We start from the raw sequence: 27,269 nt of genomic DNA, 5'->3' as shown, positions 1-27,269 counted from the left end.
GGAGGACACCCATTCCTGTCCATCTCCTCCCCAAATCTTTACCTAATCAGTGTGAAGGGCCCTTGTCATCTAATCCCTCTTCCTGAGGAGGCTTCCTCATTTTGGAAACAGCATCTTCAAGTTGTCACTGGCCCCTTCTCCCCATACTCCAGCAGCAGCAGAGCCAAGTCCCCGGACACAGGAGTACATTGCAGAGCTCACGTCCTCTTATGGAATTGCCTCTATTTGTAGAGGCCACAAGCTGACAGCACTTGTTTGGATTCCTTTCTTGGATTAAACCTTGCTTGAAGCACTGGATTTTCTCCACTTCTTCCACTTTCCTTCTGTAACATGAAGCAATACTTTTTTCCCTATAAAAACTGAAATTGGGAGCATACAAGCTTAATTTCAATGTATTTATAAGTTTTGGCTCACAAGTCTCAAGCATCACCCTGCCAAGCACTACTTGCTGCTTGGAAGGCTGACAAAATGTGATCAGCCATGAACAAATGAACTTTAACTCCACTGTAGGACAGGACAAGGACGGGGGAAGGGAAGGGAAGGGAAGGGAAGGGAAGGGAAGGGAAGGGAAGGGAAGGGAAGGGAAGGGAAGGGAAGGGAAGGGAAAGGAAGGGAAGGGAAGGGAAGGGAAGGGAAGGGAAGGGAAGGGAAGGGAAGGGAAGGGAAGGGAAGGGAAGGGAAGGGAAGGGAAGGGAAGGGAAGGGAAGGGAAGGGAAGGGAAGGGAAGGGAAGGGAAGGGAAGGGAAGGGGCACATACACTGTGGGGCTTTATCCATAGACATGATTGTAATAGAGATGCATGGGTTGAGCTGCTTATTGATGTTTACATCTGAGGAGGGATATAGGAAAGCAGAAAGTCAGCTCGCCAATTTGGATAGTTGGAATTTGGCATAGCAATCTGACCTATATTAAGTTTCTATCCACTTAAGTACTACTTGGAGGAGATTCTTACCCACTGTTCTTGTATCCTGTGCTTCCAGTTTGTAAAACAAATTAATTTACAAAGAATCTGAGTTACCTCAGAGGAGAAGAATGATGAGAGACTTCCTCCGTCTGGATCTGGTAATTCGTTACCCAGTGGAGGGGAATTTGCTTATAAGGGTGACCACAGGCAAGTCAGTAAGACACTAAGGAACTAACTGTCTTCAACACTTGTTGCAGCTTCATGGTGCTGCATAGCTGGCTCGGACCCCATGCTATGACTTTATCCCGTTAACCAGCTCCCAGCAAGGCAGGAGGCTCCCTGAATGCCATTTCCAGAGCAATACCCTGCAGCTCTGCCCCTGCTCTCTAGACCCTTCCTTATGAATTCAGCAGTGTTTTCCAACCTAACTGACAGGCAGCAGCACCCAGCATCTCCCACATCTGCTGCCATGGCAGAGCACATGCAGCCACTGCACTGCATACCATTAAGCAAGGGCTCAGCACCGTGAACTCTCTTGCCCTGGGAACTGGAGAATCCCACTGCAACATTGAACAACAGGAAGTATTAAATCAGCATCTCCTCTGGAATAATACCACAAGAAACCACCCACAAGGTTCTTCTGCTCTTGCTCTTTTGGCCCTGAATCCAACTTCCTCAGCAAATCAACCATCTCTAACAGGAAATGCTGCCTTTGTGCGTCCTATCACCTCTGAAACATCTGCTCATTTGCACTTGCTGTCAGCATTCTTGAGTAGGCGTCATCCCCCCTTGGTCTGTATCTGTGACAGGTCCCTCAGTAGGAAGAGCCCTTTCCACAAGCACTCGTCTCCAGGGAAAAATACCTCTTTAGCCTTGCATAGTTTTAACCCAGCCTTGGACTTACAAATATGGAGGATACACCTGCATGGCAAATAATCTGATTTCTGCAGAAATGTAAGTGCTAGAATAATAATAAGAATGTGGGCTGCTCTTGCATACAGTGTATCTCACCATAACATCAGTTTTAGCAGTCCTACTGCAGGACATGAGCAGCAAGAAATGCAAGGTCTATGCTTTGGAAAAAGTGAACACAAGCTAAACAGAATCCAGCAGAGTTGAGGCAGGGGCGGGAAGGAAGAGAGAGATAAAATGGCTCTAGAAGGTCTGGTCCAGGAGGTAGGACTGTAAGTAGTGGGTTTTCTCAAGCTAGATTTGAAAAAACTGAGAGGGGAGCTGAAAACAACCTTCAAATGTATAAAAGGCTGATATATAAAAATAAAGGTGATGAGAAGCCAGGGTCTATCCACTGGCTTAGTTTGTAGCATGCAAAAATGTTTATCTAGGTATCAGGAAAAAAGTTCCCAACTTCAAGGACATTTTCCTTTGGGAACTCGGGATTCTCCTTCTCAGGAGGATTTTAAAAACACATCTGACAAATATCTGGCGTGTACCTATCTCATAGGAGGTGGTTGGACTTGGTAAGTTTTTAAAGTGCCTCCCAACTCAACCTTCACACGAATCTATGACTTTTCAGAATTAATTTCAATTTCTGAAAGATCTTGAGCACTTTTAGTTCAGAAAATTTCCCAGGACATACGATTTGCCCTAGTTCTTAATGAATCATTGCAATTGCTAACTGCCCTTAATATTGAAAATAAGCATCCTATTTGTGCTCTGAACTTGCCCAGTTCCAGCTCCCAGCAGACCCTGTTGCAGGTTTGTCGGGTGGATCGCAGAGCCTTCTCCTGGCATTTTGATTTTCCCACACTGCCCTAAGACCCCTCCACCCCACCAACCTCCCCATCCTGCCTCCTTCCCCACCACAAATACACATGCACATTATTAATACAGCACAGAAATCTATATGTCAATCATCTGCATGAAAGGACAATTTAACTAGCATCACCTACACCGTGACACCTCCTCCTTCTTTTTTTACTGTTTTTTCAAGAACTTTTAGACTACTGAAGGAGTTGACTGAGTCACCAATGAACAAATACATTACAATGAAGGGCAGCAAGAGGACAGAGGTGACAATTTCAGACCAAAGGCAAGGTGGCAAGTCTTCACACAGAGCATCATTACACTTCGAAGGGGCAGTGCATGCAAAACCCTTATGAAAGTTCAAAAGCAAGCAGACAAATTCATAGAGGAAAAATTCAGTGGAGACTCTCACAGGCACAGACACCAACCTCAGATCTAGGCTGCCCCACAGCCACCAGTTCTGGAGGCTGGGTGAGCATTTGAGGCAACTGTCACAACGTTTTTGCTGTTCTTCTGTCCTTCCTTGAGTGTCCAGTGCTGGCCACTCTTACGGACCTTTATTCTAACTGGATACAGCTGCTCGTGTCAGTTGCCTAAAAACAAAAAACAAAAACAAACCTCCCCCTCCGACCATACCATTAATCATCTGTTTTCTAGTGCACATAATGTTACTAAGAGTAACAACAGCAATAACAAAAAGCCTGGGACAAATAGGTTTTCTCACTAGAAAAATCCAAATGTGGTTTCTGCACTGCACGTCCATAGTGTGTTATTGCAAGGAGCTTCAAAGGAGCAGAATTGCAGGGAAGAGTTTATGACACATCTGGTATGAGGCTCAAGTTTATCTGGAAAGGATCTTAATTGAAACAAAAAATTCCTAATTAAGATTGGAATCCCTAACAACTTTCCCAGCACCCAAACAGGAAATTCCAGGTGGGAAACTGCTTCTCTTCCAACTCTGCCTCCTCCTGAAACCAGAAGTCAAAGGAGCCCTGTGTCAGCCAGGCAGTGTGTCACCTCTGTTTTCATGCTGCTCCTTGGCACCCTATTGTATAGACCCGGGAAAGAGAAAGATGAAAAAAAGTTGCTTGACTGATGTCATGGGTATCTTTGAAAACACAGGAGCAGAAAATCAATCTGTAGTGCAAGATCAGTGCATCAGGCACAGGCAGGCAGCCACTCATGCACCACTGCCTTCATCAGCCTTCTCCTCGGCTGGTACCTCAAGCTTCAACCTAATTTACTGCTCTTCCCCCGCGCACCCATAGACGCTCTGATTGTTCGCTTGTGCTGAGACATTTCAGCTGAAGCATCTGTTGCATGAGAAGCATCAACAAGTCGCTTGATGAAATTCAGATTAGCACTTCACACCTTTTAGGATAAAAATAACCAAAGGAAACTGGGATTCATCCCAAAACACACTAGACAATTCACATTAATCAGGGGATGATATACCTGTCTCATTTCCAGTCCTCCACTTCCTCTTCTCCAGCAAGATAAATGGCAAAGAAAACAAACCAACACCCTCTACATTTTTCTTCTGCAAGGATCCAGTTTCCATGAGACTAGTCTGCCTTGGCTGTGAGCTGGAAAATAAACCAGAGCTCTGCCCTTTCTCAAGGGCCAAGATGAAGAAGCTGTGTACAACCAAGAATGAAAAAAACCATGATTCTCTACATTTTCAGGCTCCATTCCAGGCTGGTTGCTTATAACTGAAGTTGTGAAAGAAGTATGGCAACTCTCTTCCCGGAAACAAGCTCTTTTGGACAAATGTCACAATACAGGCATCTTCTAGCATCCTCCCCACCTGCCTTTCTGAATCAGCACCAGAGTAACTCCCCAGCCCAGCACAGTTTCCCAGCTCCAGGTGCCGGCAGCAACCAGCATCACAGCCCAAAACACCCCAGCCAGAAAGTGTCCTGAGTCCCCAAGGCTGAAGCAGGAAGGCGATCAGCTCTCCAAGAGGCCAACGCCAACGTTTGCCTCTGGAACTTCAGTGTGAGGTTCATGGCAGCTGTCAGTACTCAGAGCTTCTGAAACCTTACTTAGTTGCTCTCCTACAGGACAAGACGCCAAACTGCAGGCTCCTGGTTTCAAAATGTTGTGACCAAATGGCTCTCGGTGAAAGTTTCATCCATTCTGTGACTTTCCAGACAAAGCCATGTTGGTTTTTCTACTCTGACCTATTCAGTGTCACTTCTGTTGACACAGTGCCAGTACAGCAATCCCCATATCCCAGTGAGGGGCTAAGAGTTGGAAGCAGTTCCCAGATTCCATACATTGCAAGCCTTCAGGTGATGAGCTCCTGAAGCCATCGGATCAACCATGCTTCCTGCATGGAAAAGACATGAAAATCCAGGTCCTTCCTCTGCTCTTTCCCTGAAGGATGAGTCAACTCCCTTAATTCTATTTTTAGCTGAAACCACAATGACCAGCTGGGAGGTCTGCAAGGGTGGAAAAACCTGGAAAGTTCGAGATACAACCTATGTCATCTTTGGGCTGCATCTGCTTGACTCAGCAAGCTGTAAGGGGATAAGACAAACATCTGTGGTAATGGAGAGTCTCCTCCTCCCCTTGCAAAAATGTGCCGTTGTGGCACAGCCAGATTCTTAGCAAACACTGTATTCAGAGGTGAAAGGGAGGTGAAATAAAAATACTTTCCTTATCTAGCAGATTACAGCAAGACTTTCTCAGCAGGGAGTGTGAAATGTCAGCTGGCTCAGGGAAGCAGCTCTAGCACCACAGCTTTTATGGTGAAATGGTTTCATTGCCCTGTCTACTGCATATCACGCGGAGAGGGACCCGGTGGCAACGTTGGCATCCACTGAAAGACTTGGCAAACCTCTGTCTTGGGAATATTAAGGAAAGACCAACAGTTGTTTCCCCCTTACACCCCACTTGTGGATTTGGTTAGGCCTAACCAGAAGCACAGGGTGGAAACAAGCGGCTTTGCTGATGAACCAGGTAGCATCTGGCACGGGAAGGAGATACAGAAGAAACACAACATGAATTGCAGGTGGCAATTCACACCTGCTGCCCCACAACAAGTTTAGATCAAACATTCAGAGCTTGCTAATTGTTACAGATGCAAATGTACTGCCACACTAATGAAGAGATAATTCTTGTCTGCCTGCCAATACACACAGTTCTGCCTGAGCCCCGTGGTGCGGTGAAGCCTCTTCCTTCTGCAGTTATCTGCAATGAAAACATGTAGAGCAAAACTTCCCTCCTGCACACAAATTTGAACAGCTGTACCTACATGACTGAAATTAATTTAAAAATTAAGAATGAGGCATGGACTTCAGGTCATTGGAGAGACCCATGCTGTCTGGAGTAGGGCACAGAGCAGCCCTGCCAGTCCATTTGCCATTGCTACCTTTCTGTCATACATTGCCTTTTTTTTTTTTTTTTATTTTCTATGGAAGGCAATTTACAGGGGCCTTTTAGTCTTCAAAACTGAATAAATCTAACAAGTCATGGTGTGATCTGTGGCAAAGCACATGATCAAACTTCTATCCTCTTCATATCTTTTCATTTTATTGGGGTGGTGGGTGTCTGATGTGCAGCAGATTCTGCCCACAGTCACAAACCAAGAGCAGGGAACTCTTGTTCCTCCTCTCACCTTGCTGAACTTGTACACTCTCAGTAACTTACCTACCACATCAGTGCATCTCATCATTGAGATGAATGTCCATCAACTCCAGAAGTTTGTATGCTTATTATTGGCTCTGAGCATCCCATCCGCTAGCACAGAGCAGAATCACACACTGGCTCTGTGCAGATTACACACGAAAAAATCATTAGCTGGAGAAAAAAAAAGCCATCCCCACCATGAGAGAGGAAAGCTGTTAGATGAGCTTTGTGTGCTCATTTGCTCAGCTAAGGTAAGCTTCTTGCCTTGGACCCCCCACAGCACAGACAGAAGTAACAGCTTTTCTTTCTCAGGCCTGAGAAATCTTCTCATCTTTTTTTCATACTCCAACAACTTTGTATCAGATATGAGCAAATAACATCAGTCATTTCTGTCTGATTGCTACCTTGCTGCTTAAGCAACAAATGGTGTGATTAATGAACCTCTGGGGGAGAAAACAGAGGCTTTACTAAACATAAAACACCAGCTAAGCACTATGAACTTTTCTTAAATTCCCTAAAATGAAGAGCAGCTGCCTGGCACCGATTCCCCCAGCAGCAGTAACTGCAGCATTTGGAGCAGCTCTGGATGCTTCCGAAAATAGGCATGATCTTGTGCCAAAGAAAACAAACCCTTAATTTTATAGGTATTTGAATAAAAAAAAGAACTGAAAATGAGAGTGTCTGGGAAGGCACATATAATGCATTGCCTGGTGTCTAAAAGGGTCTTTTCCTTTGCCTCTCTCCAAGCGTCAGCAAGTGGAACTTGGCCGGATTTAAACTGAGAGTTCAGGGGGTTCAGATAAAGAATCCTTTTTCACTTGATGTTCAGTTTGCCACTGATTTCAGTTGTTTGGGGTCAGGCCACTTAAAAAAAAAAAGTGAAAAAAAGGCAAAAGTTAAAATCTTTCCCAAGTCCTAGCATGAAAAAGTCCTCAGCAGCTCCATGTATTGGCAGCTGGCAGAGGTTTGCCTAAAATTTTTAAGCTGAGATTTTAAACTTTCTACATAGCAGTGGCATGCACTGTCACCGTCTGCTGGTGTGAAACCAGCCAGAACAAAAAGCTGGGCAAAAAAATACATTTTTTGTTCCTGGGTAATTCTTCTGATTTATGTTACCAGTAGCAGGAGGAGTCAGGTTGGAAGCAACCTTGATAGGGTTTGGTGGTGAACGCAGGAAGGGGATGCTTGCACCAAGGAGGACATGTGCCGTTCTGGGGAGGGCTGAAGTCCCTCTGCTGGGAAACCTGCACCCAGGAGAAGGAGTGATAGAGAAATCTTGTGAGTGCCCACACCACGATGCCCTGCTAAGCCAGTGGCAAATCACTGAAGCAACACAGAAGCTTCTGGAACAACTTCTAGAGAAAAAGTGGGGAAAGCTCCCACCAGAGCACGACACGAAGCTCTGGAGTTATTTAAAGCATGGAAAATACCAAGAATGGCCCATGAAACGGCAGCTGTTTGGGACTGGTCTTTTATAAGCTACTCTAAAGAAAGCACTGAATATCCTACTTATGTTGAAAATTATATGGGTCATCTTCCATATTTAGTGCAAAGTTGCACAGACGTAGCCGGGGACAAGACACGTTCATACTCCACCTTTAGCAAAACTGCCACCCAGATCCATATGGGATCTTGGCCTTCTACCCTGTATTTAATCTACAATAAGCTGTGCTCTGCATTCAAGGAAAAAGGAAAAAAAAAAAAAGAAAATGAATCCAGACCTTTGTGGAGAAGGTTTCAGTGAAAAGGCTGGCTGCTTTTCTGTGGTTACTGAGGTAATGAAACTTCAACAGGGGCTTACACAATGTCAGAGTGGAAGAAATTCTAAGCATCTACTAGAAAGGTTTTAAGTTACTCAAAAGCCTTACTGATAGGATTTCAGAGCCAGCTACTCTACTCGGACACTAATGTGCAAGTGAACACGTCTTTCAAAACCACATGCGGCCAGGCTATTCATACTCGCAGTCCTGCTCCCTACCATTCATAAGTAGGAGTGTGAAGCAGCAGGGCAAATCAAATAAATGACTTCATTCCTCTGGGGATATGAGCAAATGTGAACAAAGAAGCAAACATTTACAAATTCAGGATGCCGTATTTTTGCCAAGTTTTCTTCCAGTGGGGAACTCTGAAGGATTTAAGGAATACATCTGCTATCTTTTTTCCTAAAGCTCTGCACCCATGAGTGCACATGAGTGTGTATGCACAAGCAAGCTCTGAGATCTCCCAAATCCACAAGATGCCCTGCACAGCTCTGCAGAAGACATCACAGAGCAGTTTAATACACTAACACTTGTGTAATTGGATACAAAGACGTATGTCTCAAGCAAAGCAGAGTTTGGGGTACTGCATCACATGCCAGGTAAGCATATCCCTTTTGCTAAAGCAAAAGCCAAAAGCTCCTGGAAATCCTCACTTTGTAGCAGAAAGGGTGTTTATGAACAGGCTAAGATGCTCCCAATTGCTAACCTGGGAGCCATCAAAAGACCAATCAGCTCTGTTACGAATTTTCCTCTGTAACAATACATGTAACTGTAGTTCAGAAAAGAAATGTGTCTACGCTTGCTGCTGAAGACCAATGCCCTACAAAAGAAAGATGATAAATATGAAATCTTCTAGTGGGATCTAGACACAAAAAAAATAAATTATCAAATTTTGGACATGCTTCAGTGACAGGAAAACCTGACACATGCTACCTGAGAGCAATCCCTCGTTAAACCTTTCCAGCTACCTGGCCTGGAAGACCTGTCCCTCCTGGGGGAAGGACCAAATCCCCCAGGTGACAGTGCTGGCTTTGCGAGATACTTGGCACACGGGCTTTACGGGGGTGGAAGCAAAGCTACACAGCCTTCAAAACCGTGACACAGACAAGATACCTGACAAGTTAAAAGACATGAATGACAGCCGTTTGCTTTGTGCAGGGTTGAGACCCTGCAAGATATTACCATCAGCTCCCTCTTTCCCAGCTGCAGCAGAGCCTGCCTGGCTGCTACAGTCCCAGCACGAACTCTTGCTCCAGTTTTCCACACAAGGAAGTTCAAATCCAACCTTTTTGCAAGTTCCTCCTTTCAAAACAAACCGATCCCACCACTACTCATCCTCCTCAAAACTTGTTACAGGTGAGTGCCCCGCAACATGACAGCATCCTCATGACATCCTCCCCTGGTTCAGCGCTGGAGTATGCGAAGAACATTTGACACTGTGACTCATTTCCCCTGATTCCTCTGCCATTTCTGTTCCCTGCTCCACTTTTCTCGCATTTCTCTTTTGACTCTCCCATGGGAGGAAGACAAACTGAAACATGCTCCAGAGCTGAGATTACAGTTCACTCCATGGATTTGAAATTAAGCAGAATAATCGACTTTCCAAAAATCTCTCAATGGATGTTGAAATAATTATTTTTCCAGCAGTGATTTTTTTTATATTTTAAAGCAAGGCAATACAAAAAAATAGATGAAGTCTTGCTGCAAAGGGAGAGTCACTCTCAGCAACTTTCCTCGAGCAGCACAGCTGCAGACAGGATGAGCTGTCAGCCCTGCTCAGCCCCATGGCTGGTTGAGCTATGAAGATGGGTCTGACTCTCCTTGTACTAGCTCACGCTGATTGTAGGGGGTTTGCTGATGAGGTTCAGCAGAAAGAAACAGAGGTGCAAAGCAGATTCCCAGGGGCATTTGTGGTGTGAGGATGGGATGGGATTTATGGCAGGGTGTGGTGATGCTGCAGAGGGATGGGATTGGGTTCAGGACATTGAGGAGCCCCACTTCACCTTTCATCCTTGGCCAGATGCATCCTGCTCTGTGAAATGAAAGCTGTTGCCCCTGGACAAGGCAGCTGGCTTTCCAGATTCAGTCCAGGTCCCAACCAGAAAGTGTTTGTAACTCAAGAACTACTCCAAAAAAACCCCTTGGATCATGTTTCCTACAGTGATCCTATCAGGCTGTAAAGGCCCAAAACAAGGAGAACCATTATTCTGCAGCCTGGTAATAATTTAGGGCTCACACTCATACGAGATGCTCAATTTCCCCCAGATCCCAGGGATGTCATCAGGTTTTGAGGGCCCTTTAAACAGCAGCAGCAACTCAGGGAAAAACATCTGGAATAAAATATACTGAAGGTCCCAAAGTCAAAAAGATCTCTGCAAAGGTAATGAGGAATACCTAACCACAAATGTTTGCTGTGTGGAGTGCTGGGCTTCTGAAACACAGACACTGTACTGCTCCCTGCGAAGGAACTTTAACAAAGGGTCATGTCTGAAGCTGACCCATCCTGGACCCGCACGGCTGTCACGTATGTCTCCTCTTTCCTACGTAGGACAGTTGTGACTGTTCATACTGCTGCATGATCAGTTTCCACTGAGACGAGTTAGCTCACGTGCTGCTAATAAGCCAGGCAGCACTACTAACTCTGAGCAAACCACTTCCATAAGTGGGCTTTTCTCTTGCAGTACAGGACATCTTTAATTAATGTGCTGTTTATACATGCTATTCCCGTAGGAGCTCACTCGCAGTACACAGATATCATGCAGCGCATCTGACACTCTCCAAACATGTGATGTCAGTTATGTCTTACGATGCCAAGTGCCTGGTGTATAATTACTGCACATCAAACTCATTCCGCAGATGGTCAAACCAGGGCATGGAGTGCTGGGCAGGACCAAACCCAGCCATTTCTGTCCTGACTCACGAACTACTGCTGATGGCCACAGCAGCCCCTGTCTGGGACACACACTCCCAAATAAAACACAGTTGGGACCATCAGGCAGTTGCTACGTATAAGCATGAGGTCTGCCAGATCGCACCTGAGCGCTGTGCAGAATGGAAACCCAACACACTGTATTCAGAATACACGGTTCAACACACAATGCAGTTTTTGTGCTTTAGTAAGTCATCAGGCATCAACCTGAGCCATTAGAACTGAAATAAGTCCACAGAAAGTATAAGTACCAACTCGGCTAACTCTTTTTCTTACTGCATAAGCTAGGTCACACTCCCCTCCATTTATACTAACAACTTCCAGCTCAGCGCTTTCAGATTAAAGGACAGATACACCTATGCCATTACACAGTATAAACCAGCAAGTTTTATTGCTAATATGACCAGATTTCAAATCCAGACACGTGTGAGGACACTCTGCTAAATCCATCACCAACTTACAGTGCAGTCTGGCAGCCAGAGCAGTAGTCCTCAGGGTGGACCAAAAACAAAGTGTGCAACTCAGAAGGCTCCAAACCATGGTATTTTCAGCAGCATTTTGTACATACCTTTGCCTGAAATTCCCCAGCACTGACATCCTTCTGTAGTCACAGGTCACTGGTGGAACAAAGTCTCTGCTTGCACTGACTGCTCTGAAACAAGAGATAGCTGAGCACTTCCTTACAACTCCTAATGCTAAATAAAAACAGATCTAGTTCTCCATGCTCAGGACTGCTAAAGCACTAAGTGTATATAAGAGCAGAGGGTGAAGCTTGCTGGCACATGAAAGGGACAGTATAGCACAGCCTGCATCTACTGCAGTTTTGCAACAGGAGAATCTACAAGGATAAACTCCAAAAAGCCTGATGGTCCTCCTGGCACATAGGAAATGCTATGAAAAGAGAAGCAGCTACTCCCTTCCTTATTTTTCTCCAAACTCCATCCTTCCCACCCCCAAGAGCAAACAGAGCAAAATTAAATATGGTTGAGAGTTCAGCTGTCTGCGCTTGGCTCTCCTCCCTCAATAGTAGAGGGTAACCTCCAAACCTGGCATTAAGTAGCTTAAATAAGATGGGCAGTGAAGTGGTTCATATAATGCACTTTTGACCCAGCTGTACCATGGCACCAAGAAGCACTGATAGCTACACCAGTGTACTACTTCACTTGGCACAGTAATCCTGATCAATTCCCAAAAACACTTCTTTCTAGGCTTGAGTACATTCTGAACCCAGTGAAATAATCCCTTACTCACAGAGCCAACCGTTACTGGCCCTTACACCTGAGCAGTCCCTCCCACCTCAGGTGTGCAGCACAGGCAAACACCAGTAGGGTTTTCCTCTTCATCACCCCAGCTCCACGCATATCTGTGCGTGTGAGAAGAGCCTATGATGCACACCTAGAGCATGCAAGAGCACAACTGTCAATCCTACTTAGCAGGACTTTGATATTCACCACAGGCTGGCTGCAATACCAAAGCAACCCCAAAGAGCAGCACAGAAGATCCCTAAGGACCTGGAGCCCTTTCTGAGCATGGCTCCACCGCCTGACTCCACTGACCGTTCCACTTGGGAGCTGAACTGTAACTTCCACTGCGTAAAATAACAGCAAAGGAACAGGAATGTAAACAATAAGCCTGAAGCATGCAAACCTTTCATATCTAATACTTCTCAAAAGCATCATGAAGGACAGTATGGTTTCTACACTGCGTTTTCCAAGATACCTGAGCACACTGATTGCTGGCAGTTCATTGACAGCTTTAAGTGCTGTAACTTTCAAAGAAAAAGTCCAGGCAAATGATTATTCAGGTCCCTCTACTTGGTTTGATTTGATTCAAAAAAACATTAGAGGCTAAAAATTGTTTATTTAGGAGTCTATAATCTAACTAGATTTAACAGCAAGGATCCAAAAATAGATTTGGAAACTAGAAGTATGCTGATTAAAATAACAGTGATTTGGAGTTAAAAACACCACTGTGGGAAGCCTTGTGCTACAGTGCAAAAGTCATTTTCGAGGGACTTTTGCTGAACATCTAAAACCCAAACAGCAGTCAGGCTGGAATGAGTCCCCCAAGATGGGGAAATCTCTTTTGTCAAGCTCAGACCTGGGCTTGGGAACATTCAAAGAATCATAGATTAGTTCAAATCCCTGAGCTTCAGCTGTCATACTGGAGAATGCAGCTGCCAAAACTAAAACTCTCCTGCACATCCCAGGCAGGCGGGGAGCTACAAGCCTTGTCCTCTACAAACCGCTGTCTTGCAGAGCTGCCTCCCCCAGGCACCTCCTCGCACTCTGCTCACTGCAGCCTTCCCATCATCCAGGCTTGAACTACCCACTCAGGCACGGGGGAACAACCAGGCAGTGATGTCGCACGTTGTGCCTTAGTTACATCCAAGTCATTGAGGCTACTGGAATGTAGACCTTAATCCAACATTAAAGTACTGAGGATGTATAGGATCTGCCCCTTTATACAGTAGTGAGTCAGATCTGGGGATGCTCAGATGATAGAAAGGTTCAGTCAGTTTGGGTGGCGGAGAGCAAACCCGAGCAGCAGGAAGGATGGCCAGGAAAGCACAACACACAGAGACAGAAGCGGCAGGAGAGTGCGAGGATTGTGCTGATGGGAGCCAGGGGTGCAACATTTTCAGCTCCCCCATGCAGGCCAAAGCGCTGCAATGAACCTGCCCAAGCCAGGCTTCAGTTGTAACCCAACTGAAGGCTACAGGCCAGGCACGGACATTACCTGGGGAAGGAACTCTGTGGCAAACAGGGTTAGCTGCCTAGAGCTGAGTAACTGCCCAGTGGATGCACACGTGGATAAAACAGGGCACTGCTGGTCTGCCACAGCAGCCGGGCAGAGGGGACTGAAGGATGTGTGGGCAGCTCAGTCAGAGCATGCTGGCAAATCAGAGAAGCAAAGCTATATGGGCACTGCTGGAGCTGACTGCCTGATGTAAAGAGGGCTGGGAGCCTGAGGACGTCCTTTGCATCCTCACAACACGCAGAACATGCTGGCAGAGAGCTACCAGAAGCTTGCAGCACAGCCTGAGCTGTACAGAAGGGACACGCAGCTGACAGCTGCTGAGTGGACAAACTGCTTCCTAAAGCAGTGCACTGCTGTTTTATTTGTTATTTGCCTGCCTTATAAAAGGATCCAGTCTGAAATCAAGTTTTATTAGCAGTACCCTAGTGAGCCAAGGCAGCTGGCTGGAGGAAGAGACAAACTCGAACGGGCAGTCACAGCCAGCGAGTCTGAGACTGACCCTGGCGCAGCAACTCTGGAGAAGCAGCAGAGCCACCAGCATCTGGACACCAGGATGCAATGCGTATGTTAAAGGAAACAGTGAGACTGCCAACCAAGGGATAAGGGGAACTACCAGCTGCCAAAAGACATTAGTATTTAAAGCAAAGGGAATAGCAGTGACCAAATGCAAGAGCAATATCAACTCTTGCCATGCTGTTTGCTTGAGGAGGCTGCGTTGGCTGTTAGGCACCCCAGTCCACGCTGACACCAGCAATGCTGGTGCTGGGGGCTGCATTTTGGCCCACTCATCCCCCAGCTGAGCCCGTTTGGAGACAACCTGGGGGGGCTTAACAGCTTCTGCACCATGCTGACCACGGAGCTGTGTGAAATGGGTACCCTCTGCCTGCCCCAGGAGTGGGAGTGCTGGACCAGTTCCAGGCTGCAGACCTGCTTCCCCAGCAGCTCACAATGGGGATTTGCAGTCACTGCAGCATCCTGAAGTGTCTACACACACACAGTGTCCTGACTCCACACCACGGTCATTCGTAGCACAAGACGCACCAGCACCACTCGCTCAGGCTGCAGCAAACCCTGCCCCAACGTCCTGCTCTCAGCAGGAGAGATCAGCCGGAATTGGGAACACCACGAAGCTTTCCCAACAGCGATGTGATTCCCCTCTAAACAAACAGCCTTCCCTCACCCACCTCTGGAGATCAGTGCATCTCACAACTCCTGTTTAACAGCCTGCAAACACTTCCCAGTGATCAGGGCTGTCCATATGTGAGACAACTCCTGTCTGTTCTCAGCCCCTGTGATACAGAGACCAGCAGTCCTGGCAGGTAGGATGCTTTGCAACGCACCTGAAAGGGACATAGGTAAGGTGAACTCTCTGAAAAAATGGTTTTTAACTAATTCTAGCTTCCTTAAAATAGAATGAGGTTTAATAGAGTCCATAAAAAAAAAGGAATCCCTTATCATGTACCCACACATCTCCAAGATTATCCCTACAAAGACTCTCAAGAACAAAATGAAAAGTTTTGTTCATTGAAGCATCTCAGGAATACCAATGCACTAAAAAATCCACTTATTACACAGCTCTATAAGTAAGGAAAATGTGGATAAGACATGACACATTTTCCTCCCCATCACTGAAATATTTTGCTCAATCACAGATCTTTGGATGAGGCTGGCAGCTGTGGATAGGTAAGTGTTTTCCAGCAGCAGCACAGTACAACATACCGCAAGTCAATGCTCTTCCTTTCAGACTATTTCAATGAAACTTTGCAGTTTCTCATCTGCTTCCAAAGAGACAGAGTAACTCAGGACACGGATGCCCCAGAATATATATAAGCCTCAGAACAGGCAGTGCCTTGGCAAAAACCACTTTAAAAACAGCGCTTTCTAAGCAAGGGAACCACCAGACTCTGCTTCAGTCCCTGGGCAGTCACAGGCAACACCTTCAGCAAATATTTTGAAGGATATTTTCCAAGCTCTTTCTCTCTGTACCACACTGATCTTTTCTGGGAAGGGATACTGCTGGCTCCATTTTCAAAAGAAGTTGCACCCACAGCCCTGGGCTATGAACTTCAGCACATCTCCCCATCACACCCTCGGGCGTCCAGCCCAGACCTCAAAGAGCTGCGGGTTTAGGCAGTGCCCCACCTGCAATACTCTCACCCAGGATTTGCCCACTCTTCTTTGTTTTTGCAGCAAAGCTGCGGGCAGAAGGCTCTCCGGATTCAAGTGCTCCTGCCTCTGACCTTGACAGGACACAGCACGGTCTCAGGCTCGTCTTTCTGCAAGGACACGATGTGAGATCAAAGCCACCACTGCAGCTGGCATGGAAAAATCATGGTGAAAAGCAGCATGTTGGTGTCCAACAACGATTTTTGTGATTTTTCCGATTTTTTTTTGTTTGTTTAAATTCCATTGTAAAATCCTTGTGTGCTGGGAGGCAGAGGAGCACATGCAAGGCCCAGGGTGGCTTTCCACCAAAGAGGAGCAGAGGACCTGGCAAAGTATCTCCATGCAAAGGAACAAGCGATGCCGCTTGGCAAGGCAGCAAGCAAAGGTTTGGCTCTGCCAGCAGAGAAACCCACCAGCCTCGTGAGGGTCAGCAAGCAGCCACGTTACCATCAATTGCCATTTATTGCAGCCACAGTGATTCCCGATGGCCAGGTCGTGTCCAACCCCACTTACACCAGCTATACGCTGTGGTACCCACACTCACATTGCTACAGATAGCTCGGGCACATACGTGCCGGAGGGTAACTGCACACAGCATGGTCTCACCCTGAGCAAACCCGGTGACGGGACAGAGGCAGCAAAGCACCTCGCACTGCTCCCTGGAGCCAACAGCATCCCCAAAACATGCTTCTGATCTGCTACCAAATTATAACTCCATACCCTAAGGATGCAATTTTCTATAGTGGAAACAAGATTTTTTTAAAGGTGCAAACATGAGTTTGGCTTCGGACCTAAATCCCAGTTTTCAAGCACTGAATGCATCTCCCGTAGCAGCCCCTGTCATTCAGCACATTCAGGGAAACCATTCACTGCACAAATCTGATGTTAGTGCCTTGATGTGAAACTTTTGGGACAGAGGTACATTTTGGTGGTGCAGACAGTCCATTTCTGACAATGTCACTTCATTTGCTTCTCCTTCAAGGGTTTTCTGCCATCTCCCAGATGTTCCCCCCATCCTTAATAAAACCTTTAGTGCTACAAAGCCAGAAATTTCCCCTGTCCATGGCGACGCCACATTTAAAACCTCCCAGCCGCCCTGTGCCCTGGTGCTAATGACATTCTCCCAAGCAGCCCGTCTGCAAACTCTGCCTGACCTGAGAACCAGCATCAGGGCAGGGGGCAGAGGGTGGTGGCAGCTGCCACCAGACCACCTCTCAATGGCCAGCCTGTCACCTCCGTGCCGCAAGGGGACACATTCCTCAGCAAGACAGCATGGTCAGCGTGCTGTCCCGCACCCTATCTGCTTCCCATCTCAGCAGGAGCACAGACTCAGCCCTTCATCTTATCCTGAAAGAACGTGTTTTTCTCCTTCTTTTTTTTTTTTTTTTTTTTTTAAGTGAACAAGAACCTACAAGTGAGTATTTGGCCTTCACAACCAATGGGTTGCAGCCAAACTCTGCCATATGTTCCAGCTAATACATGTGGGCTTTGCTTCCCATCCAAGAAAGGAAAAAAAGGACATTTATGAGCCGGGATTCAGCAGGAGCATGTGGGAAGGAAGGGGTGGGGAGGGGATGCTTTTTTGCTGCTATAATTATTTGGTGACCAAATCCCTGACCCTTGACGTCAGCTCTGGAGGGTCTGTTTAACTGACCAGTTGTCATGGAAAGGAGAAGGACTGGTTGGGAGGTACAGGCTGACAAGGAACAGCTCTTTGCTGCCTGAACCCACCCACAGTCAGACCCCCTGCCTTCATTATTCATCACTAGCTCATGGCCAAGAAATAAAAATGTCGATACCTTATTGCCGATACATTGGCTGGAAACAAAAGCATCCATGGAACTTTGCGCCCTCCTTCCTGCCATCAGTTACTGTTAAAAAGCACAGGCCAAATCCTGATCTCAGTTTCCCCAGTGTAAAGGCAGAGAAACGCCACAGCCCTCAGCTGGGTCACTCTGGGTTCACATCGATTTATCCAAACTCAGCCTGGCCGTGGTCCAGACTACACACATGGAAATATGCCATGTGCAGAGTACAGGGGTCCCTACTCCTCGGGAACAAACCCAATCACAATGACTAATTCATACCACCTCCAAAGGAAAAAACTAAGATAAATAACCCCTGAATCCTTTGCTCCAGATGTCAAGCACTGCTTCGAGCCCAGAGTCCCACTAGCAAGGCTCCTGCAGCACTCAGGAGATTGGCAGCAAATGGCTTAGATACTGACACGATGGTTTCTCATTACTGCCCACGCTATCCACGATGAAATCACCAGTTGTACGAGGAAATGGGAATAATCCTTGCTGAAACCTCAGGCACAGCTAGTGAGTACTGGGCATAAGTTTGCTTAGCAGGACTAAATTGCATTGCTCATTCACATGCAGTTCATTATCAGCTGCCATTAGTTATTCCTGTGGCCAAGGACAACAAAAGGACTCGGCAGAAGCCAGAGCAGAGCTTGCTAGCACGTATGGATGAGATTTAACAGGCAGCGCAAAAAGCCATTTAACAAATCCCAGAGCAACGCGGCACATGGACGGGGCAGTTCAGCAGCAAGGCTCTGCCAAGGAGCAGCCAGCGGAGGAAGCCATCGTGAGACAAGTGAAGAGCAAGGTGCAAAAAAACATGGGGAACTAAGGAGATAAAAGAACAGGGAAGGGACAGGTTCCCAGGTTACAGCACAGAAGCAGGAGTCTGTTCTCCAAAGCCAATGGACTCTCCCTCGCTGTTGGTGCCTGGTTTTGCCCAAGTTGGGATGTTAACTCAGCTCATGCACTGGGATGACTTTAGATCAAGACCTCAAAAGATCCAGTGAAACTGTGTGAGTCACACCACTGTCTTGTCCATCATCCAAGCCACGGCACCAGGGGTTGCCAAGAAATAAGCAGGAATCCAGGCTTACCTTTTTTTCTCCAAAAGACTGAGAAATTTCGCAGGCTGGGACCTGCCACTGGTATATTTTGGAGCCCTGGTGTGACTGCATAGATATAAGGTGAGAAAGAGGAATTTGGCAAGACAAAAAAGTAGCCCTGGCCATCAAATGGCTGATTACTAGCCTGTATGAAATGTGCTTAGTGGGTCTAAGACCAGTTTGTGCTAACTGGTTGTGTCCTGATTTGCAGCGGTGCTGAGCAGGGCTGTGCTAATTTACTATCAGTTGAAATGATGTAGAAATCTGCAAACACCACGGTTTTGCTTTTGGATTTGCTCTATTAAAAAAAAACAAAACAAAAACAAAAACAAAACTCAAACCAGCAGAAAGTCACTACAACCATCTAGTCTAACTTTGAGTACAGCACCAGCCTGGAGTCAAGTCCAAAAAGTCAAGACTGAGTCTCCAGTGAAGATGGCGAGGGAGTCCAGTGTAATTCTTGGTACATTGGTTTCAACTGCTAGCTCACCTTCACCACAAAAACATGTGCCTAGTCTGCATTTGCTAGTGTCAGTATCGAATCACTGGGTCACCTCTTTCCCCCTCCGATAATACTTTCAACCCAAAATTTCAGAAACTTTTCATTTGAAGTGGTTGGCAAGAACAGGGGCAGGGGCAGTTGGGTCAGTGTCCCGGATTTAGGGCAGGATATTTAGTCCTGCCCAAAACCCGGGACACTGACCCAACCATCAAGACCCAGAGTTTTCCATCCCATAAACTGAGTTTATTTTTGTCTACATAATGTTAACTTTCTGAGCACTAACATTTACCCTCTGGTGAGGACTAGGAATGCTCTCTCAGAAAATCTAAATAAAGAGACGTTCCAAGAGATTAATTCCGGGATCTATTTATTTATCCAGTATCTCAGTAATACCAATTCTTAAGATTAAAGATAAATAAACACCTCTAATAGTAATAATCCAAATAATAATGATTATCTGACAGTCCTACTATAGGTCTTTGTCTAGGATGTGTCATATAAATCCTATAAAAACAAGACCAACCAACCAGACCGACCCCACAGGCCAGGTGGTGACTGTGGTGAGAAATAGCCTCAGCAGGCTGCTCCTGCTGCAAAGACTTTTAAGTAGCAGGGTTTTGCATGTTATTCTGTGTCACTACCCATGAGACACCGTAAGTGAAATCACTGTGATCCCTAGGTAGGTAATCCAGATGTCTGTCAAGGAGACAAAAGACTCTGGCCCAGTGCAACAGTGCAGAGATGGGCAGCAGTGAGTAGTTACTCGAGGTGGAAAGAATTTGGTGGAGAGGTCTTAACAACCACCCTGAGCCTTGCTACAGGTGCTGCGAGACAGATGCCCAAGCATGGCTGGTGGTAAGCTCATGTAAGCACTGGCAGAAGACAGAATGATCAGTCTGGAGTGGTTAGAGGCCTGGTTTTACATACCAAGTCTCCTCCCTTGAGTTTGGATTCTCATAAATAGGGAGTTTTCAAAGGCAGAACTGGAGTAGGGCAATAATCTGTATCACAAATGTTTCTGAAGTTTGGACTCCCGCTCTGTTGGGTTTTTTTGCCTCCTATGGTCTTTTATCAAGTCATTATTGTGTCTGTGTTGCATTTCAGAAATCTTGGTGGCATGGGTGGGCAGGAAAGCATGGTGCAACCCAAGGACACGTGCCCAGCGGTGCCTCTAGCACTGCCCCCCATCAGCTGCAGCGTGGAAGACCCGGCAGAGAAGATAACGGTACAGAGTCAAAGTTCTCCCCAAACAAGGCCACTAGAAAGATTAAGCTGCTTGTATAAAGTTTATGTGACCAGAAAAAGGTTTTTCTTTTTAAAGAAACAGCTTTAAAGAACAAATAAACAGCCTCTCCTACAAAACAGAAAACCTAAACATTATTGTTTTATGCTTGCAACGCATGAAATCATGATAACAGAACTGAAGCACATCTCAGACACAGCAAGGGGGAAATCAAGACAAAGAATAAGCCAGATATAGTCAGACTCTTGCCCCTTTTGCTCCACCTATGATCTGACATTACTAAGAGAGGAGCAATGCCCTACATGCTGGAGACTTGTTTCATTTATTGTTTTAAACCCCAAGCACAGACCAAAAGGCTTTTCCTCATCTAGATCCAAGGCTGGTGGTTACAGACTACATACGTACGATTCACTGATGTGCAACAGGGCCTGCAGGCAAGTGGGAAGATGAGACCATTGCGAGTCAGCGTTTACAAAATGGGAGAAAGTGCTCAGTAGCAGCACACCAATATACAGAGAAAATTAAAATGGGCTATAGCGATCAAACCAGCAAACAGGCCAGGGGATGCTGTGGTTGGGAACAAAGATGAAACGAGGGAAAGAGACCTCCAGGGAAGGGTTAGTAGGGTAGAAGAGAAGCAAGACCTGGTTTCACAATGGATACAGCGATCAACTTTGCCAGGTTTCTTGTTACTTTTGGACCAAGCTGACTTGCAGGAATCAGCATGGGGACTGGAAGCGATGCTCTGCCACAGGGTTCATAGCAGACCGTCCGCAGCGAGTTCCAACACGGCTACTGAGTCAGCAGCTTGTGGCCAGCAAATGCTCCCACGGTATACATTGTTTCCTCCTTCTCCACTCACTCTCAGAGCTAGAAAACTCCCCCAAAAGGGGGGTTAGAAACATCATGGCCTGCAGGCTAGGTTTTAACAGAAACAAGATGACTAAGGCAGCAAAGGGAGGAGGATGTGATTAATAAAATACTTAAGAGGGCAAAGAGATCCCCCCCACACCCACCTGCCAAGCCTAGAGGGTATTTCATTGACAAAGACCAAGCAGCCAGCACACAGCAGACAGCCACCAGCATAAGGCAAACTGCCCTTCTGCCCATGGGACGTGACATCAGAAACCTACTGAAGGACCTTTTCTCTGTGGGCTGGAGAGCCCACTACATGCACTACAAGAGTTAAATCCCATGTTCTCATCACCTTCTCTGTTTCCACATCTTCTCAAAGCCCATCCCACTCTAACTGCCTCAGCTAGCTGTACCCAGTATATTTCTAAATTACCTGAAAACATCCACTCTTCTAGGAAAAGGAGGAGTCTTTGTACTTACAATACATATTTGGAATCTGCAAAGACTTGCAAGCACATTTGGACTTGGTCTGCTTGTTCAACGCAATTTGTCTCCAGTCTCTGCAGAGACTGCAGTCAACCTCAGAGGCCTGATCCAGAGCCCAAAGTCCACACAAACCTTCAGCTGAATCCACAAGCCGTCCCAGTCTTGCAGTGCACCACGGTCTCCCCTCACATCATGCTAGAGTCACCGAAAACACTCAGATCACATCTGTGAAATGGAACGGTGGTCTTCAGAAGATCCCAGCCTGCTCCCAGAGCACACGGGGTGGCTGTGCTGCCCCAAAAGCGGCAGAGGCACACACGGTCCTGGCCAACATTTGGGCTGTGCATCTGTCCAGCAGGACTAAAAGCCTTTGCTTTTCATACCCCACAGGAGTGTTGCAACGATTAGCTCATGTTTATTCAGCACCATTTTTCAAAGCACTGCACGAGAGCCAAACCCTTCGATTTTTTTTATCTGTTCCTTGCTCTGTCACTCCCTCCCGGAGGGATGCGTTTCTCCCCTCCTGAGAAACAAACAAGCACAAAGTCAGCGGGAGTGGGAGGTGAGAAGCACATTCCAGGCTGTTCCTCCTCTCTCAAACCACAAATGCCACCAACCCCTGCCGTCTGTCCAGCCCGGCCGGCACCATGCGCAAGTGCCCAGCATCCAAGGCCTCCCCACGCAGTCCGGGCTGGGGCCGGCCAGGATACGCAGCAGGATGTTTAACCTCGTCTCATTTCCTTTTCGGTTTCAGGGAGCAAAACAGGGGGGGTCAAACAGCCGCCACTGGAGCCGTGCAGCCTGCCCACACACCCACGGCAAGGTAGGGGGGCTCTGCACAAGCCCCACTTTGCAGCTCCCCTTCTCAGACACGAGGCTGAGCAGATGCTGCAGCCGAGGTCTCCCTGGAGGGTGCGTGTGCCGATGCATCCCAACCCTCCGGGAACGTGCCAAAGCCTTGGCACTCAGCCTTGGCACGAGGGAATGGTCCACATCCGAGCGTGTGTAAGTGCTAGAAATTAGACCTCGTGTTTTGCGCAAGTGCAGGCAAATCCGACGTGGGACATTTTCTTCTGAGCACAGACTTGTTGAGCAATCCTGGGAACAGAGCTCGTGCTCAGGCAGCAGCAAGGTGAGGATGTGGACAAACCACTACGGGTTGCTCTGTGGGACAAAGCTGATCAGAGTGCTGCTTACAAAACCCAAGAGCATCAGTAAGGGTTAAAGAACAAGGTATTAAAACATAAACAGCTCTATTCAAAGAATATCTTCCCTTGGCTACGGTGCCCAAAACCCGGGCATCCATGCAGATAGCAAGAACATCCACTACTCCGTCAGAGAGCAGAAAAATCAAAGTGTTAGCATGAATATAAAATCATCAGACATTACAAAAGCAAACTAAGATGAGTCACACATAAGAAAAAAGACTGTTTTCAACACATTGCTTTGATAAGTTTACAATGCATTTTAAAATGAGGAAAATAAAAACCTCAGACCCAGTAGAAGCAGAAATGGAAGAACAGACCATACCCCCAAAATCATCTGGATTTTTGTGTATCGATTTTACTGAAATGGGAGACAAAAACCCCATTCCCTAATTTAGAGGAAAGTTTTTTGATGAGCTGGACATGAGCAAAACTTTGTGACTCTGGGAAAGGCTTTGAATTCAGGAGAAGAAATCACTTAATTTTTTAGCATGACAAATTTAGTGTCACTTCCCACAGATGGTGACATTACACAGAACATCCTTCAGGGTAAGGACCACAGGAAAATTCTGCTACCTTCACTGGGATTGCATATGAGCCAAATTATAGTCCCAGTTCACTCCCAGGACTTCTTCCAGGAACTCTATGCAGCACATGGACACCAGAGTTTAAGCCAATGCAGTTCTAGTCCCTGACTTGTAAAAATGACATTAAGGCAATGGCAGAAAAGGAAGTACAGAAGCAGCAACATAGCTACGATTTTCCAATAGGTTTTAAAATGCAGTAGCTGATGATTTGCCTCCTTGATCTGCTGCTGTGTAGGCACTGCACACAGGCACTGGCACTGCCTGGGACAGATGTTTGCTTCTCCAACTAGAAATGGATTTCAGCAGAATCACCCTCCCCGTGCTCCGCTGTGCAGGTCTTCACCTATTAAGCTGCCTACAGCAACTAAAAGGTTACAAGTGCGCTCAAATAAAGCACAAATCCAGAGGGAAATGTTCCAGAACTGTTTTAAACATTCAGCTTGGCATGAAATAAAATTCCCACAGTTTCTGTCCTTACTAGTCATGAACAGGAAGACTTACTACAGGTACCTGGCTTGACAGAGCACAAGTCTTGAACTAAAAGAAAAATACCAGTAACTATCCTGGCGTGGGGTGTTTGGGGTTTTTTGTTGGTTTTTTTTTTCTTCTTCTTTTTAGCAAGGAAATTCAAAGAACAACACTGTTTTCCTCAGGGAAGGTAACAGCTACAAGGCAGAAGTTACTGGGATAAGAGGCTGATGCTCAAGATGTCAGCGGCTGCTAAATACTGACTGCAGAGTGTTCTGCAAAGTATTTCATATCACGCAACAGGATAAAGACCATCAGATCCCAGCAGCAGAGGTTATATACCTCCCAGCTTCGCACACACTCCCAGCTCCTGGAACACAGCATCGGTTCAGTTTGTCTGAAAGGGAAACACCTCTGGCAGAGGGCACCGGGGTGTTACTGGGGGGTTTCAGGGGGCTTTTCTCTGCAAACTGAGGCAGATCATTTTCGGCATTATACTAGGTTGCACTAAAAGACAAACAAAGCCATCGCTCCCCCAAACCAAGAAAAACAACCCAGGAGCAGCACAGGTAAGCCAAGGCTGGACAGAGTCCGAGTTGTCATCCAGGATGCTCTGTGCCGGGAATGGGCCGCGACCACCGACCGCACGCACCGGTGAGAATGCAGAGGGGGACCATGCCCGGGCGGCTTGAGAGAGATGGAAGCGGGGTGGGGGGACACCCCCCCCACACACGTGGGAGGTTTGGGAGGACGGAAGAGCGGATAACCTTTCGGAGGGGGAAAGGCGAAGCGGGAGGTGCCTACCTGGATGTAGGCGCGCTGCAGGTAGCTGTAGGGCACCCTGCGCTGGAAGTCGGCGCGCACCTCCTCGGCGGCGCGGTGGCGGGAGGCGGCTCCCAGGCGCGGTTCCTCGCAGCTCCGCACGCAGCCGGCGCGCCGCAGCACGGAACCGAAGAAGGGCAGGTCACCGCCGGCTCCGGGACCCGGCGCTTCCAACCGCACCTGCCCGCGGCAGCGCCGCCGGCACCGCAACCGCGCGGCCCGCAGCTCCCGCCGGCTGCGCAGCGCCCGCTCCAGGCACCGCGCCGCGCCCGCGAAGTCGCCGCCGTAGTACGCTTCCACGCCGCTGGCGTACAGCGCGTCGAAGGGCTCCAGCGGGCCGCCTTCCCCCGAGCACCCGCCGCCCGCCCGGCACTCCGCCGGCAGCAGCAGCAGCAGCAGCAGCAGCAGGGCCCCCCAGGGCCGGCTCCCGGATGCCATGCCCGCCGCACCGGCGGGCCGTGCGATGGGGAGCGGGGGGCCGCTGCAGCGTGGGGGGGGGCTGGCACCGCGTAGCGGGGCTCGGCGCGATGGGGTTCCGGCGGCGGGCTGCAACGGGGGGAGCGGTGCGGTAGGGTCCGGGGGTCCGCGTAACGGGAGCCGGGCGCCCTGCAACGGATCTCGGGGCAGTGGGATCCGGGGAGGGGGGAAGGTCCGTGCAGCGGAGCGCGGTGCGGCAGAGCCCGGGGGTCCGTGCAAGGGCTCTGGGCGCAGCGGGGCCCGGGGGCCGTGCGAGGGGCTCCGCTTGCGGCTCTGCCCTAGGCGGTAGCGGGGCCGCGGCGCGGCTCCATGCACGCCCGGCGCTGTGCCGCCCTCCCGGCCCGCCGGCACCTCTTAAAGGGCCCCCGCGCCGCCGCCCGGCCCGCCCCGCCCGCGCCACCGCCCCGGCCCCGGCCCCGGCCCCGGCCCCGGCCCCGGCCCCCCCGCGGCGAGGTGGTGGTGGTGGCGCGGAGGGGGCGCAACCAGCGGCCGGGCGCCGCTCGGAGCATCCCCGCTCCGCGGCTCCAGGGGGGGTTTAAATGACGTCGTGAAAGTTAAAGCGCCCCCAGCTTCCCCACGTCTGGCGTCGTTATTCGGAGGATGCTTTTTTTTTCTTTTTGTCCCTCTGCGAGGCTGTTGCTTGGAGCCATTTTTTCGCTGGGTTCTCCACCCCCGAGCCCCTCTTGCCCCGACAGCCTCCCGCCGCTGGGAATTCTGCAAATAAATCGGCTGGGAAGTCCACGGTGAGTGGCCGGTGAAGCCTTTTCAGCTCCCAGCTGTGTGTTTGTCTCGCTTCCTCCAAGGTTTCTCTCTTGCGATGCTGCAAAGCCCTGCCCTGCCAAAAATGTTACTCTTTTTTTTACATTAATTTTGAGGCATTCTTCTGATGAGACGTTTGACAGTGCAGCCTAGTGACACATGAAAAAAAAATCTTAGCTGGCATTTTAAATAATCTCTGTGTTGAACACCTGTCAGCAAGAAGTTTTTCATATTAATACAGTTAATTTGGATGAAATCAGCTGTTCCTGAGTGAGAGGGAAAGGGCAAATCCTGGATCCCATTAGATGCTTTAGTGGGCTCGAGTACTCCAAAGTCTGTGCGTACAGCACTGTGCTCGGTAGGGTGTCTCACAAGGGATTGTGGCCTTAGTTTTCAGACATGGCAGGAATAGCTCTATAGATGCTGGCTATGTTTTCACAGACTGAAATAGCTGCAAATGGGAGATGCTTGAAACCCATTTGGTCCAGATTTTGTTACTGCATCAAGCCAGATGTTCCTCACGGTCATGCTGGGCTTACCCCTCTGCTGCTCTAGTGGCTTTGATTAAATTGTGCCTTGTTTATACCACTCTGTCGAGGACCAGAAACAGGGCTCAACACCCTCTCTTTGAGCAAGTGATCAGATTATGGAGCCTGGTTGACAACAGCTTCACATAAGGGAAGTTATTTTCCGCATGGCTAGAGATTTACTAGAGTTCTTGGTGAAGAGTTTTCCCATCTGGCAAAGATTTCCTAATGATCCTCCTTGTTGCTTTCTTACAAATAGGCACAAAATGTTTTAAAGGTTTGGGTGGCCCGCCATCCTTCTGCCTTGCCAGACTGGTGTGCTGGGGAGGGTACTCACAACAGGGGAACCAAACACCCTGAATGGAGATCTCCAGCGGGAGAGGTACATGCTGTAACCACTTGCCCGTGCGATAGGAGTTCTCAGGTCCAGATAAAGCCTTTAGCAAGGGAAGGGTTATCACCACTCCTTGGGAACAGAGGTGACATTATGAGAGGGCTACTTCAACCTTCT

General features: G+C 48.0%; 1 protein-coding gene across 3 annotated transcripts in view; it reads right to left on the bottom strand.

Annotated features, from left to right (window-relative positions):
• Positions 1 to 25,857, bottom strand: part of P3H2 (prolyl 3-hydroxylase 2) — a 74,723-nt gene extending 48,866 nt beyond the window's left edge. For 2 of the 3 annotated variants that reach the window (XM_069792414.1, XM_069792415.1), the window contains exon 1: positions 24,978 to 25,857. In XM_069792414.1, the coding sequence (XP_069648515.1) occupies positions 24,978 to 25,433 (456 nt within the window). In that variant the 5' untranslated portion in view covers positions 25,434 to 25,857. The remainder of the gene's footprint in view (positions 1 to 24,977) is intronic. The other variant, XM_069792413.1, reaches the window with a different exon arrangement.
• Between the last annotated feature and the right edge of the window lie 1,412 nt (positions 25,858 to 27,269).

Source organism: Haliaeetus albicilla, chromosome 9 (genome assembly GCF_947461875.1).
Source record: "Haliaeetus albicilla chromosome 9, bHalAlb1.1, whole genome shotgun sequence".
Classification (NCBI taxonomy): domain Eukaryota; kingdom Metazoa; phylum Chordata; class Aves; order Accipitriformes; family Accipitridae; genus Haliaeetus; species Haliaeetus albicilla.
The sequence above is the reverse complement of the archived record's forward strand: the minus strand, read 5'-3'. Positions and strand labels throughout refer to the sequence as shown.